General features: G+C 35.6%; 3 protein-coding genes across 3 annotated transcripts in view; 2 read left to right on the plus strand and 1 right to left on the minus strand.

Moving 5' to 3' along the window:
- Positions 1–17402, minus strand: part of LOC125654652 (uncharacterized) — a 534947-nt gene that overhangs the window by 144546 nt on the left and 372999 nt on the right. The gene's annotated exons all lie outside the window — the stretch shown is intronic.
- Positions 1–17402, plus strand: part of LOC125654656 (GTPase IMAP family member 7-like) — a 662712-nt gene that overhangs the window by 10614 nt on the left and 634696 nt on the right. The gene's annotated exons all lie outside the window — the stretch shown is intronic.
- On the plus strand, positions 7826–9595 carry LOC125656150 (GTPase IMAP family member 7-like). Its single transcript, XM_056144000.1, has one exon. It carries the CDS (start codon positions 7857–7859, stop codon positions 9048–9050), a length of 1194 nt encoding a protein of 397 aa, XP_055999975.1. The 5' UTR covers positions 7826–7856; the 3' UTR covers positions 9051–9595.

A 17402-nucleotide genomic window follows, 5' to 3' on the forward strand; every position in this document is an offset into this window, starting at 1 on the left:
TACAACTGTATTTTAAACGAACTTGGCATTAATTCCACTTTTGGTAATCATACTTATACTCCAACTGCCCTTTCAAAAGACGAAATTCTTCAAAACCATGTTTCAGTTTTAGACACATTTAATATTCCAGTCAATGGGTCGAATGAATATGAGTTACCGTACCTATACTGGATTCCTAAACTACATAAAAACCCTTACAAACAAAGATACATTGCTGGATCCAGTAAGTGCTCTGCCAAGCCCCTATCTTTGCTCCTCACGAAAATGTTAACAGCTGTGAAGGAGAAACTTCAAACTTACTGTGCGACTACATATGCCAGAAGTGGTGTTAATCAAATGTGGATTCTAAAAAATTCTAAAGAACTTTTAGTAAACTTGAAATCACAGAATTTTCCCCAAATCAATAGCATTAAAACCTATGACTTTTCAACGCTATACACGACCATTCCTCACGATAAATTAAAGACTAGACTTTTTGACATCATAGACAGTTGCTTCTTCAACAAAAACGGAAAACGGAAATATTCATATCTAGTGATCAGGCATTGAAAAACTTACTTTGTTAAACACCACTCTGATTCCACGCACAAGTACTCTGAAGTTGAAATAAAAAATATGCCAGAGTTCCTCATTGACAATATCTTCGTGGTTTTTGGTGATCAGGTCTTCCAACAGTCTGTTGGAATTCCCATGGGCACGAATTGTGCTCCTTTGTTAGCTGACCTGTTTTAATATTCATATGAAGCAGAATTTATTCAAAAACTTCTACGTGAGAAGAAAAAATCTATCGCTGTGACCTTCAATTCGACTTTTAGATATATCGATGACGTTTTGTCTATTAACAATTCATATGTCGATTTGATATATTCCTGTGAGCTCGAAATAAAGGACACCACAGAGTCGTCCACTTCTGCTTCATACTTAGATATTTTATTGAAAGTAGACATTAACGGCAAACTAACAACTCAACTGTATGACAAACGGGATGATTTCAGCTTCTCCATCGTCAACTTCCCACATTTATGAAGCAATATTCCATTATCACCTGCATATGGTGTTTATATATCTCAACTGATTCGATATGCAAGAGCTTGTTCTGGGTATAGTCAGTTTTTAAATCGAGGTAAGCTACTGACAAACAAGTTGATGGTACAGGGATTTCAACAGTCTCGATTGAAGTCAGCATTTCGCAAATTCTACGGTCGTTATAACGATCTAGTTCGTCAATACAACCTCGCATTGGGTCAAATGCTGTCTGACGTGTTTCATACCGATTGTTAAGCCGTTCTTGGCACACTGATTTTGACTGCGGATAACTCCGTTTACCTGATCAGGATATGGGGCTCACGGCGGGTGTGACCGGTCAACAGGGGATGCTTACTCCTCCTAGGCACCTGATCCCACCTCTGGTGTGTCCAGGGGTCCGTGTTTGCCCAACTATCTATTTTGTATTGCTTGTAGGAGTTATGAGATTGATCACTGCTCGTTATCTTCACCTTGCATACTGATTTTCACTATGGATTACTTTGTTTACCTGATTAAGATATAAGGCTCGCGACGGGTATGACATGGGATGCTCATGCCTGCTAAACACATAATACCACCGCTGGTTTGTCCATAGACCCATGTTTGCCTTACTATTGGTTTTGAATTCTTTACAGGAAATAAGAGAGTATCGCTTTTAGTTATCTTCACAGTTCGGAAAGCAATTTCAATGAGTTTCAGATTTTTCTCCTCTTACGTTTACATGAAAAACACAAAACTGGTTTGAATCCAAGGTGTAGATAACGAACAGTCATATTTGTAAACTATTTTCTTTAAATCAACCTATTATATATCAAGCCAATCCATGTCTGTGTGAACTTTCTAATGGTTCAAAAATTAATATGTAAATACAATACTTCTTTTCATGTAGAGAACCACGTAAAGTAACGTGGAAGGGAGAAAAAGTGGTATAAAAATTTAAATATTTTCTAATAATGTTCTTTGTTTCTTACATATTTACATAAATACAAAAATAACTAAACTCTCCATGTTCACGTTTTAGCCTAATCAATCTCATCCATTAGCGACGTCGGATCTAAACGCAGTACATCGTACTTAAATGTCTGGCCACATGTGTGAACCATCACTGAAAACATAACACAGGAATATCAGAAAAGGAAAGTCAGAGCTATACCGATAAGCAATGTGATCGCTTCAGTAGCATTTTGAGCTCGTAAAGACTGGCTGACACTCAAACTAAATCCATTCGTTTCATCGCGGTATGTTATCGCTCGAATAATATTTACAGTCAGTTGTCCTGATCCCAAATATTTAAACAACACTTAAATTTGATAGATTTTATGTAATCTAAAGATCTGAAAAATGAAACCCGACTAAAAACATGTTATAGCTGTAGAATTATTGCTGACCATTGCATTTCATTTCAAACATGCAAAGGAGGATATTTTAAAGTGAGGATTGAAAATTTCGAGAGGCCACAATATCAATTTTACCAAAAATATTTGAAAGTAGTAAACAAAAAATAGCATTTCAAAAATAAGTTACTACGTCGCCATGCCGGAATGCAGATGTTCATTAACTAGACGAAATTAGAAATGTTTAAAGTATCCCACGTGATTGTAAAACTATATTGCAAAGTGTACTAATTGACAAAGTGGCTGAGGTGCATACAGTACTGGGCATAGCTAAGAGTTGAGACTATTGCAAAGTCAATGCCGGGATCTTTAAAGATTTTGAATTAGTACCCGAGTCGAACAGACAGAAGCGTATAGACAAAACAATTTAACAAATGTATGTTGAATATGCCAGAGAAAACGACGTATTTCATCGATGGTTGATATATAAGAGAATCGATAAATGACTAAATAATTTCCGCTAACTTACTGTAGGTGAAGAGTGTTAGGCGTTTGTACATCAAAAATTGAAACGAAGAATAGTATTTTTCTTTGTATAAAATTTCTTTACATTCTGGTTATTCATTGTGGAACAGTATACATATCAGTATGGCTTAACAGTTTACTCATAATTATTAGAACAATCAAAGCGAATTTAAGCATATGTGATCATGAGGATTGCTACACATTTAACATCATATAACATATGCAACTCAATCGACACCATTCTTTCTCTACACAATGATTTTGATATGTAACTTTTATGAGTATTTTACATGTGCTTATATATGTATGTGTTACGTGATTTAAGTTCCCACAAACGTTTTGTCAAATAATGTTTTCTTCCGTGTTTGCCCAACTATCTATTTTTGCATTGCTTATTGGAGTTAAGCGATTGACCGTTGTTCGTTATCTTCACCTTTCATATTTTACATGTACATTTTTTGTTTCAGGTTACAGCCCTGCCTTAGATAACCATGTTTTAAAATTACTGTGAGTTTATTAAACACTCATTGCAGATTGTGTCCAAGCAAAAGTCAAAGCGTTTGAAGAAATGAAAGACAGAGAAGCCCGACCTTCTTATCCACCGCCTGTTCCACCCAAACCAGACTTTATGGCCAAAAAACAAGGTTAATAATTAAAAGAACTTGTGTACTGAAAATAGCAATGTTTTTTTTATCACAGTAAGGGGAGTACCTCTCAATGTTAATATCGCTAATTCCAAGAAGGACAGATGTAAACATGTTTAAGTATTATGTGATTAACCAGCTTTAAGATTAACAAAAGAAGACTCCTTGTGTTTTTATCTACACTTGAATATTGCGCTGGCCCATTTTCATACCTATCCCTAACTCTTCTCTACAAGCTATCTTAAGATGATTTTGAATTCCCCAAGTAGCTGACCCCAGTTTTTCTAATTGTGGATAAAATACAAAATCACAAATGCAAACGTGAAATTTGCATATGGTATAAAATATAAAGGTAATACATCATTGGTCATTGCATTTTTCGGACAGTACAATAAGAAAATCTTAATGCGATAAAAAAAACTCTAAAAACTTTTTATTGTGTGACAAAAAATGAGGGAACTGTATACTGATCCACACACACACACACACACACACACACACACACACACACACACACATATATATATATAATATACTATTAAGCCCTTACTAGATGTTAAGCTTCATCTAGACCTACTCGTCTGATCATGTCCCTACAGTGGTACTATGACCATTTTTGAACACATTTTTTTCTTTTCAATTCTGTTTACAATAAGCCCCCCCCCCCTTTAATTACTTTGACCTTCATAACCGATTACTTACATGTAAAACCCATTTATCAGTTTCCGTGATTCTATGTTTTTTGCACGTCTACCTAGACATGATCGGTACGGGAATGGCTGATGTTGATTCATTTTCCTAGGTTGCTTATTCTTTGTTTTTGTTTGGAGTTGGTCCACTTTGTTTACTTATTCAAACTTGTTATTTACATTTTTTCTCTCTCAAATTTTGTTCATTTCTTATTTCATTTTTATAGTGTTCATTCATTTACATAGTTTATGTTCAGGGTTTTTTGTGTGTGTGTGTGTTGATATTTTTTTCTTATTATCTTTTATTAATTATTTATTCACAATGCATAGTTAAAATAGAATCTCTCTGGATACGAGTTAGCTTTGTTGATATTGGCCACATTATGTAATTCTTTTCGTTTGTCCTGAAGAAGGGACGGGTCGTCCCGAAAATTTGACAATCTGGTTGTTCGTGTCCTTGGTCATTTTAGTGCTTTGTATTATTTTTTGTATTTGACCTTGTATCCATGTGGATCCGACACTTAGCTATCGGGTGTTGCTTTTATACCGTTTTGACCAGCTGTATCATTTTGATCCACTCGCATACCTTGTTTAATTGCTTTCCTTTTATTTCTTTATTTATGTTTTGTTGTTTGTTTGCTTTTTTTTTTTTTTTTTTTTTTGGTTTTGTTTTTTGCATTTGGGGATTTTTGTTCGTATTGTTTGACTCGCGTTGTGTTAATTTAGGCTATTCTGTACATATTGCAATTTCACATTCGACTTATTTTTCTTCGTTGCGGCCTTCATTTCTTAAGTCGTGCCATTCTTACATCATTTGAGAATTTTATAATTATGTTGTTCAAAAAAAGCCATTCTTTCAAATCTCTCCAAAAAAAAAAACAAAACAAAAAAAACAACGCCATCAAAACACAACGTAATTTTAGTGCTTTGTATATATATATATATATATATATATATATATATATATATATATATATATATATATATATTCGAAAGCAAGTTTTTTGACTTGCCTAGATGGTCGAGCGGTCTAGCGCGCTGGTTACATGCTGCTAGGAGATTTAGTTCCGCATGTCGTGAGTTGAACACCGGGTAGGGGCGGGATTGGGTATCCAAATAAAGTGAAATTTTTTGTGTTTCATATTAGATATTTCTTCACTTAGGGCAGCTATGTTCATTAAAGAGTTCATTGCTATTTCTGTGCTTTATATATAGATATTTCGAATGCAATGTGTATCATGTATGATCCTCTTAAATGTACGTTAAATAACTGTATCCCATGTCCATTCTCAATGACCGTGTAGCGTGTGACAGCGTGGTGAGAATTCCATCGTCATCGAAAGCAAGTTTTTTGATTTGCCTAGATGGTCAAGCGGTCTAGCGCGCTGGTGACATGCTGCTAGGAGATTTGGTTCCGCAGGTCGTGAGTTCAACCCCGGGTAAGGGCGGAAGTGGGTATCCAATTAAAGTGAAATTTTCTTTGCTTTACATATATATATATATATATATATATATATATATATATATATATATATATATATTAAAATTGCACAAAATATCCATGGTATAGGTAATAAGTATAAAAAATATATCCAACGATGACTAAGTACACATGTTCCACATTTAATTAATTACGCTTAGCGCTTTCGCCGTGTAGTTCGGCTCTTCAGAGTTGTGGCACCTGTCCTTCTTTAAAAACAGGAGATTCATTTACTTTTAAATGTGGCAAAACGTTCACTATACATACTAATATGTTGTGCAAATCCAGAAATTTGATCTATTGTATGATTTGTACTTCCTGCGGAACCAAATTAGCCGACCGTGTGAGTCCACAAACAACAAATGCGGGACCCGTCCATCAAGAATACACTCTGCATTGAACATTTCGATTTATGCGCCAATGGAAACTTTTTAGTATTTCTGTTTTATAAAGTTTTAGAAAATAATGAACACTTACGGAGAGCAAAAGAGAACTATTTTGTAAAGTTACTCAAACCTAGATTGAATGTAAATTAATTATTATAAGTTGGATGTTATATTTCAAGTCATTGCTTTATTTTTGGCGCCTTATTGACTTTGAATTGCGCCAATTTAGTATGCTGCCTTTGTGATGTCACAATAACGACGTCTTAACTACAATGTCATAACAAGTACATTGTAGTGTTTTTGTAAAACTTGTTACACCGAACTACACGGCGAAAGCTATATATCTTCACCTTTCATATATACAATGAAAATCACAATGGCACATTTGATAAAAACGATCATTTGATGCTAGCGCTTCTCCATATGTACGTGGTTCATCAGGCAGTTCAAATATTGTTTAGCAACGTCTGTTAAAATAGATGAATCCTTTATATTTACATTACAAATAGCATTTTCCTCTATGAACCAATCAATTTCATCACGCGACACAATCCGTTCATATTGACTACGAACGGATTATGAACTAGTTTAAAGCACGCGACTGAGAGAGCGTAATGATTTGAAAAAATACAACACGTGTTACAAAGATCTCGCAAGTCACACCTGGAATTAAGATTGTGAACTTACTAGGATTATCATCTCAATATCGTGGTCTGCTACCCCAAATACAGTGCACCGTGCAATGTTGATAAAAGGCAGGGTGAGACGAAGTGTGACGTCATGTCTATGTGTTGACGTACGTTAGAATACAACTGTGACATAGGCTAGGAGTTCGTGTCATGCAACAAAATAGAAGTAATGTAAACAAACAGTGATTTAGTAAATGAATATAAATATAAGAAATGAACAGCACTAGCGCGATTCAGACTTTGCCTCAAATCCAAATCCGTTCATACTGACCATGTTCATTTCTTAAATGATGTTCATAGATACATACACCATGTAAGAAATAGGTCGTCCTTTTCATTACGCAGTTCAAATATACAAAAGTTGTTTAGCACCGTCACAATGAAAGGTAAAGATACAAACAGTGGTCAATCTCATAACTCCTATAAGCGATACAAAGTAGGGAGTTGGGCAAACACGGACCCCTGGGTATACCAGAGGTGGTATCAGGTGCCTAGGAGGAGTAGGCATCCCCTGTCGACCGAACATACCCGCCGTGAGCCCTATATCTTGATCATGTAAATGGAGTTATGCGTAGTCAAAATCAACGTGCCAAGAACGACCTAACAATAATGTTTACAGGTAGTGTTTGGTATAATCAGCAATTCTTATATTAAACATTCTTACAAAATATGTGGAAATAGTTGACGTGTTTCTTATAACATATGCAGGAATTGACCACCGGTTGCTAAGTACGGGTAAGGAAAATTGTCCTCCATTGGCCATTTGACACATATATTTTCGAACTGAGGAGGGTTGTTGAAAATAGAAAATCTAATAAATGACGGTTTAGTGATGTATTCGTTCCAAAAGAAAATCTTACATTTTGTATAATGTCAATCCTAGATATTCATAACACGATATCCATTGATTCTGTTTGTTATTTACATTTTGTTTTTCTCTGCTATAGATGAAAATGATTTGAATGATATACTTGTACTGCCTTATTATCATTATGCATTGTATCTCAAACCGATGCATCTTATCTATCCAAACTCTTTTTCATTTTAGTCAGGGATAACCACAAAAACTGTTACGGAGATTGGATGAAGGAAGAGATTAGAATAGTGTTGATTGGTAAAACCGGAAGTGGAAAAAGTGTCACAGGAAACAGCATTCTCGGGGAAACAATATTCCATTCATCTTTATCGGGGTCATCTGTAACAAGGAAGTGTTCAAAAAAACACACAGTTAGATTCAACAGAAAAATTCTAATTGTTGATACCCCTGGCATTTTTGACACCAGGCAGTCAAATAAAATTATCCAGCAGGAAATTGCAAAATGTATAGGCATTACATCGCCCGGTCCTCATGCTTTTATTTTGGTACTCAGCATTTCCAGATATACTGAGGAAGAACACAGATCCGTTATGCATTTTGTCAACCACTTTGGTGAAAACATCTACAAGCATTTCATCGTCCTTTTTACACGAAAAGATGACCTTGATCAGGAAAACATAACCTTAGCGGATCATATCAAAACGGTTCCTCCACATTTGATAAAATTTATAGAGAAGAGTGGTGGAAGAGTCATTGCATTCAACAATAGACTGAAAGATGGAGATATGGATGCACAAGTTGTTGAGTTATTGTCGATGATCTCAGACAATGTAGAGAACAACGGGGGCAAGTGGTACACAGATGAAATGTATATCGAAGCTGAAAAGCTTATAAAGGAAAGAGAAGAGGCGGATTCAAAGATCGCAAACGAAGAACGAGAAAGAGAACTCAAAGAAATTGAAATGAAGCTAACTGAAATGTATGAAGCAACGTTTGCTAAAGAACAAGAAATGTTTTCTAAAACACAAGCGCAGCTTGACGAACTGATATTAAAGTATCAGCAAGATAAGGAACAATCGCAGCTTCTTAAGCAGCAAATCAAAGGTTTAGAAAAGGACGTAAAAGATAACAAAGGAGAGAACAAAGAAAAGATTAAAGAAACATTAGAACACCTACAAAAGGATAAGATCGCCATTAAGGCTGTAAGAGAGAAGGAAGAACGTGAAATCAAAGAACTGGAAAAGATTAAAGAAAAGCAAAGAAAAATTCAAGAAGATTTGACGAAAATGCAAGAAGAAGAAAAGGAAAGGATGGCTCGTGAAGCGAATGAGAAATATAGAAAAGCGGAAGAAAACGCCCGGGACAACTATAGGGAAGAAATAGAACAAGAAAAGGGCCTTTTCGCGAAAATGCAAAATACGGTTGGGTCTTTCCTAAGTAAGCTGAAACCATTTAAATGATTTCCTGAATGTATCAATTGAAGAAAAATGCATTGTCAGGTAGATTGCTATAAAATGTACATTTAATGTAATTTTTCAATATATTCTCATTTCCAAAAAATGACAAATACCCAAGATATGCAAGACATGCACGCACAAGAAATATTTAGAGCCCAATAAATCATAACTAACGACCTGTTTTCACTCTATTTCAAAAGTCATTGATGTCAGAATTCAAAAAAGGTTAATGAACAGCAAGTCAACAAAGAACAAAGAAAACTTCACAGCAATCCCAAATTGAAATTGATGAATGAAGCATGTCTACAAACAAAATCAATCAAACGTATTCAAGGGATGTGTAGATGAATTCCAAAGGCAATAAAGTGACACAAACTTCAAATAAAGGACGTAAAATTAGCTTTACTTCAATTACGACGCACAGAGTGGTAAAATCAATCAGAGAGAGGATGATATGATCTCCATGAAAAATTTCCATACAACAAAAGAAAACAAAAGCAACGTAAAAAGGTTAGGAGGAAAATCTCAAATAAAAAAGATTCAAATCACGACAATCTTTTGATAAAGATGTTCCCAATTGAACTCATATATTGATATATCCTCATAACATTGAACATTGTTAGCTTGAAACTTTGCTCCGATATGAAAGGTGAGGATAACGAACAGAATTGTTGATTGATTGATGTTTTCTGCCATACTCAACAATTTTTCAGTCATCTGGTGGCGCCCAGTTTTTATTGGTGGAAGAGAGATCCCAAATGCAATGTACCTGGTAAGAGACCACAAACCTTCCGAAAGTAAACTGGGAAACTTTCTCACTTACCGGCGCGAGCGGGATTCGAACCCGCGCCGATGGAGGTGAGAGGCCGTTTGATTTTGAGCGCGATGTTCTAACCACTCGCCCACGGAAGCCCCTGATAACGAACAGAGATCGATCTCATAAATCCTAAGAATACAAAATAGACTTGGGCGAACATGAATCCTTGAAAATACCAGGTAGGATCAGGTGCCCAGGAGGAGTAAGCATCCCCGCTGTGAGCCCTATATCTTGATCAGGTAAACGGAGTAATTTGTAGTAAAAATCAGTGTGCCAAGATAGACCTAACAATAGGCATGATACACGTCAGATAGAGAGTGATAGGCTAACTGCACTAAACATGCTTTTAATTAAGGATACCTATAAATTGCTAAATGAAATCGAAGTGAAACACATCGAAATCTACCGAAACGAAACAAAATTATCCACAACAAAACCGAATATATCGATACGAAATCAACTCGAAACGAAACAAAATCTAAAGAAACAAAGCAAAACGAAACATTGTATTATCGAACTCTTTAGTTATAATAGTAATGGGTGCCAATATTGGAGAGCATAGGCCACGGTGAAAGCTTCCACATACGTGTAGTAATAAAATTTGCATCCCCTTTGATGTGGTCTGTCGGATTGACTGATACGGTCCATCGGTTGGCATCAAACATTGTTTGAGGAAGACGCTGTCTAAGAAAGTAGAAAGCAGGAACACGTGCAAATTATAAAAGTTATTAACGTTTGAACGCGAGATAAGCACATAAATATCCGAAGTAGATTAGATTATAGCAGGTGCAATTAATTTCCGATCAAAAATTTCAGTAGGGGGGGGGGTTGCAGGTCGAAGGTCTGGAGAAACATAATAAGGGGGCACTAAAGACAAATGTATGTAGAAATGTGGATATTATTGGTTTTACAAATAAATTTGCGCAACTGTTCAGAAATATATGGGTGTTGCTAAAACACGGAATGGAAATGTAGCTATGATTATATCCAAAATCGAAGAAATATGCCTTGATTTGATTTTCAAAAGAATTACAAATTTGTTAACAAATGTTGAAACAATTTTATCTGAAAATTTTGCAAAAGAGAGTTTTTAATCATGAAACTATTGACAGAGGTGCTTGCGAACAAAGGATAGAGAATGGAAATAACACATAGTCTTCAACACACATGTATTTACATAGCACACAGTGTATTCCTACATTGTTCATATACTTAATATACATATGCATGTACTTTGCATTCAGTAATACAGGGAGTGTGGTATGTATAAAACAACAATAATTCATCAACAAGTTGAACAGTTTATGTTTGATGTATTATTTTCTAACACAGGCTAAATGAGTGCAGCACTTCAACACTAAATAGACTAGAACTTCTACCAGTTGCATTTAAAAAAATGAAAAGTGAAGATAACAAGGTGAAGATAACGAACAGCGATCAATGTCATAACTCCTACAAGCAATACAAAATAGATAGTTGGGCAAACACGGACCCCTAGACACACCAGAGGTGGGATCAGATGCCTAGGAGGAGTAAGCATCCCCTGTTGACCGGTCACACCCGCCGTGAGCCCCATATCCTGATCAGGTAAACGGAGTTATCCGCAGTCAAAATCAGTGTGCCAAGAACGGCTTAACAATCGGTATGAAACACGTCAGACAGCATTTGACCCAATGCGAGGTTGTATTGACGAACTAGATCGTTAGAACGACCATAGAATTTGCAAAATGCTGACTTCAATCGAGACTGTTGAAATCCCTGTACCATCAACTTGTTTGTAAGTAGCTTACCTCGATTTAAAAACTGACTATACCCAGAACAAGCTCTTGCATATCGAATCAGTTGAGATATATAAACACCATATGCAGGTGATAATGGAATATTGCTACATATATGTGGGAAGTTGACGATGGAGAAGCTGAAATCATCCCGTTTGTCATACAGTTGAGTTATTAGTTTGCCGTTAATGTCTACTTTCAATAAAATATCTAAGTATGAAGCAGAAGTGGACGACTCTGTGGTGTCCTTTATTTCGAGCTCACAGGGATATATCAAATCGACATATGAATGAAAGCTATCATTGTTAATAGACAAAACGTCATCGATATATCTAAAAGTCGAATTGAAGGTCACAGCGAGAGATTTTTGTCTTCTCACGTAGAAGTTTTTGAATAAATTCTGCTTCATATGAATATAAAAACAGGTCAGTTAACAAAGGAGCACAATTCGTGTCCATGGGAATTCCAACAGACTGTTGGAAGACCTGATCACCAAAGACCACGAAGATATTGTCAATGAGGAACTCTAGCATATTTTTTATTTCAACTTCAGAGTACTTGTGCGTGGAATCAGAGTGGTGTTTAATAAAGTAAGTTTTTGAATGACTGATCACTAGATATGAATATTTCCGTTTTCCGTTTTTGTTGAAGAAGCAACTGTCTATGATGTCAAAAAGTCTAGTCTTTAATTTATCGTGAGGAATGGTCGTGTATAGTGTTGAAAAGTCATAGGTTTTAATGCTATTGATTTGGGAAAAATTCTGTGATTTCAAGTTTACTAAAAGTTATTTAGAATTTTTTTAGAATCCATCTGGCATATGTAGTCGCACAGTAAGTTTGAAGTTTTTCCTTCACAGCTGTTAACATTTTCGCGAGGAGCAAAGATAGGGGCTTGGTAGAGCACTTACTGGATTCAGCAATGTATCTTTGTTTGTAAGGGTTTTTATGTAGTTTAGGAATCCAGTATAGGTACGGTAACTCATATTCATTCGACCTATTGACTGGGATATTAAATGTGTCTAAAACTGAAGCATGGTTTTGAAGAATTTCGTCTTTTGAAAGGGCAGTTGGAGTATAAGTATGATTACCAAAAGTGGAATTAATGCCAAGTTCGTTTAAAATACAGTTGTAATAATGAGCCTTACAAACAAAGACAATGTTGTTACTAGCTTTGTCAGCTGGAACCAAAACATATTCCTCATGTAACCTATCTAATTCTTTTATCACTTCTGGTTTACTAAACACAGAAGGATAGATGGTACGTAATTTTGTTTTCATGTGTCTAATGCGGGATTTTAATATCCCTCTTATGCTTTTAACCCATTCTGACAATGTATCAAGTTTTTCTTTTTCATATTTAGCCCATCGTCTGGCATAATCTTCGACAGAACTCATGATAGAGATGAAGTTCTGTCGTCAATTAAAAGACGGAGGTTCTCTGTATTTAGGACCTTTAAGAATAAGTGATTTGAGGTCCTCATTTTCAACTATATTAACATCACCAGTAATAATATGTCCAGCTGGACTGTAGTTGAAAGAAGATAAAGAACAAGAACATGTTGGTGGATTACGTATAATATGGTCTATATCTAAGCACTGCAAAGTTTATTTATAATTAAAAAGTTTGGATGCAATAGTAGAAGTATAGCTGTAGGAAATACAGGGTGTAGATTTGAACTTGAAATAAGTTGGAATACACGACTGAACCCTTTTGTGACGAAGAATGTTGCTTATGTTGACGGCATCTATTCCTTTGTTTGTAAATTTGAGCTTAAGGAACTGACGGCATGATTTGGAAAGCATATCATCCATGGTCCGTGCTGGTTTATAGAGCCTGTGGTAGGCAACATCTATAATCATAGAGTTAAGTCTATATTCAGGTGTGGAAAAATCCAAGTATAGACTAGCCATAGCTTCTTCAAATAACGTATGTAAAACCCTCAATGGAATAGAGTAAAGTTTTGTACGAATATGATATGGACCCAATTGTCTGTTGACGTGAGGCAAACGTGAATCAAACGTTACATCATTTATACTTGGTCTTTTATATGAACGATGTCCGTGACTGCGTTTTCGTCTTTGGGTATTGGGAAAGAGTCCCATCACATTAACATTATTTCCTTGTGGACTAGTCAAATTTCCCACATCATATACATTATCATTGCATCCATATGGAAATGCAGTCCCTAACCTTATCCAGTGATCTTCTCGTTGTCTACGAAAAGGGGTGCTTAATGTAGGATTGTTTGTGTGATGGTAATTTTTTTTCTAAAATCCTTACCCTCATGGACAAGATGGAGTGGTCCGGTGCATTAAGATGCTTGTAAAGAAGTTGGTTACCACCTTTATTAATTTGAAATATGTGCCCCGATATTCTTTTATCAAGTGAACCCTTGGTTTCTCCCACATAAATTAAGCCACACAGGTTATACTCAATGTCGTACACAACGTTAGAAGATTTACAAGTCAGATTACCAAACGTTTTGGTACAGAAACTACGTCCAGTTAAATTACTACTAGATGAATTTTTAGTGATATGTATATCACAACATAACTCCTTTAAGAAATACAAAATAAAAATTTGGGCAAACACGGACCCTTGGACATACCAGAGGTAGCTTCAGATGCGTAGGAGGAAGAGTAAGCATCCCTTGTCGAACAGTCACACCCGCCGTGAGTCCTATGTGTTGACCAGGTATACGGAGTAATCCGTAGTCAAAATCAGAGTACCAAAAGCAGCCTAACAATCGTTATGATACACGTCAAACAGCATTTGACCCAATGAAAGGTTGTATTAGTAAACAATATCATTATAATGACAATGAAATTTGCAAAATGCTTACTTTGAACAGTAGTTCTGAAACTGAAACCCCTATATCATCAACTTATTTGTAAGTATCCAAAGTATAAGTAAATATCCACACAAGTAATAGTATAATAAAGAAAAATTAGAACGCCGAAAATAACTCAACCGGTTTCATTTTCAATTTTCAAGAGTTATGACATTATTGCTTAGTTACACATTATATATTTAACTATGACGTCAAACCTGACGGGGTGTAATGACGCTTTAACAAAGGTCATTATGACGTTATGATATAATGTTATGAAATAATACATGAGAAAAAAAAAAAGAGGGAAAAACACAGCCAACTTTTGGTCTGTGTAAGATAAAAAAATATACAATATGTACAATAATAATGACAAGTTTGTTTACATAGCAGTTATATATATAACTATATATATATATATATATATATATATATATATATATATATATATATATAAAGTCTCTGTTTTGGAAGTAAAATATAGAAAAAAAACTCTAAACACTTTGTAGAAATATTTCGACCGTGTTACCGGTCTTCCTCAGTCGTGTTTATCTCTCATAGCAACGCAACGCACGACTACATACACGAAAGTACTATGACGTCACAGTAAATATTATAAGCGTCAAAGTTGATATTGCGCGAAAACCATTTGTGAAAGGTAAGAGTCTAATAATAAAATGAACAATACTCACCCGACCTCATGGACACACCCTAAAATATGACTATGTTTTCAATTAAATATTTGGTATGAGTAATGTAACATACGTTTACAAATGTTTGTTCACAAAGCAGTCAACTACGGGCCTAAGTGAATACAAACAAGAAATATTACTGAAGATACATTATTTGTCGAAATGCGCATCTGGTGCATCAAAATTGGTACTGTATAAGTTTTACGTTACAGTAAGTAGTTAATCGTAAATACATTAATATTGTTATAATGAGTTATTATAACACGTTCTTTGCATACAAGTCTTACAAGACATTAATTATTTAAGACAAAAATGTTTCCTTTTGTTTATTCCGTGTGGTACATAAGCATTTCATTTTTTGTTCCATAAATTTTCTCTAAAGCGACGATTAATGTCTTCTTTGACGAGTGCAATCACAAAAATCACAAAAAAGATTTCATGCAAGGTGAAGATAACGAACAGTGATCAATCTCATAACTCCTACAAGCAATATAAAATAGATAGTTGGGCAAACACGGACCCCTGGACACACCAGAGGTGGGATCAGGTGCCTAGGAGGAGTAAGTATCCCCTGTTTGAATTCTTCTTCAAATCATGTTGATTACTTAAAAATTTCGGATAGGCCATGTGTCTGTAGCTCTGCTCAGTCCAAAAATGAGGGCCAACAACTACTGTATTCTACATATACCAATGTGAGCAGTTTAACCCCTGAAGACAAGGAATTAGAAAAAAAATGAGTTTTTTTTTTACCAAGGGAGGAAACTCAAATTGCTAAATCTTTGGCTACTTCTGTCAGTGAATGCTCAACAACAGCATGGTTTCCAAGCAATTTTATTGTTTTATGTTATTTATTTCCTTCAAATACTATCTATACTTTCTGAGCAAATTGTATTGCATTGGGTATAATATAGTTCTCAATAATGCTTGTTTTCAAAGAATTATATTTGATCCTTGGATCGATGAAATAGGCTAAATTTTGGCACTTAACAAGTCAAGGTGAATATAACGAACAGTGATCAATCTCATAACTCCTATAAGCATTACAAATATATAGTGAGGCAAACACGGAGCCCTGGACACACCAGAGGTGGGAACAGGTGCCTAGGAGGAGTAAAAATCCCCTGTTGACCGGTAACACCCCCAGTAACTCCTATATCCTGAACAGGTAAACAAAGTTATCCGCAGTCAAAATCAGTGTGCCAAGACCGGCTTAACAATCCCTGTACCATTAATTTGTTTGTCAGTAGCTTACCTTGATTTAAAAACTGACTATACATATGCAGAACAAGTTCTTGCATACCGAATCAGTTGAGATATAGTTCGATATGCAAAAGCTTGTTCTGGGTATAGTCAGGTTTTAAATCGAGGTAAGCTACTGACAAACAAGTTGATGGTACAGGGATTTCAACTGTCTCGATTGAAGTCAGCATTTCGCAAATTCTATGGTCGTTATAACGATCTAGTTCGTCAATACAACCTCGCATTGGGTCAAATGCTGTCTGACGTGTTTCATACCGATTGTTAAGCCGTTCTTGGCACACTGATTGTGACTGCGGATAACTCCGTTTACCTGATCAGGATATGGGGCTCACGGCGGGTGTGACCGGTCAACAGGGGATGCTTACTCCTCCTAGGCACCTGATCCCACCTCTGGTGTGTCCAGGGGTCCGTGTTTGCCCAACTTTCTATTTTGTATTGCTTGTAGGAGTTATGAGATTGATCACTGTTCGTTATCTTCACCTTGCATATATAAACACCATATACAGGTGATAATGGAATATTGCTTCATAAATATCGGAAGTTGACGATGAAGAAGCTGAAAGCATGAAGCAGAAGTCGACGACTCTGTGGTGTCCTTTATTTTGAGCTCACAGGGATATATCAAATCGACATATGAATGAAAGTTATTATTGTTAATAGACAAAACGTCATCAATATATCTAAATGTTGAATTGAAGGCCACGGCGAGAGATTTTTTCTTCTTGCATAGACGTTTTTGAATACATTCTGCTAATATGAATGTAGAAACAGGTCAGCTAAGAAAGGAAAACAATTCGTGCCCATGAAATTCCAACATATTGTTGAAAGACCTGATCACCAAAGACCACGAAGATATTATCAATGAGGAACTTTAGCATATTTTGTATTTCAACTTTAGAGTTCTCGTGCATGGAATCAGAGTGGTATTTAACAAAGTAAGTCTTTGAATGTGTTTTGCAAAATTTACTTTTTATACG

The sequence above is a fragment of the Ostrea edulis genome, chromosome 7, assembly GCF_947568905.1.
Source record: "Ostrea edulis chromosome 7, xbOstEdul1.1, whole genome shotgun sequence".
Lineage (NCBI taxonomy): Eukaryota > Metazoa > Mollusca > Bivalvia > Ostreida > Ostreidae > Ostrea > Ostrea edulis.

Excerpts from the sequence above, each read along its gene's own strand:
- LOC125656150 (XM_056144000.1), top strand. The coding sequence starts at position 7,857 with ATGAAGGAAGAGATTAGAATAGTGTTGATTGGTAAAACCGGAAGTGGA.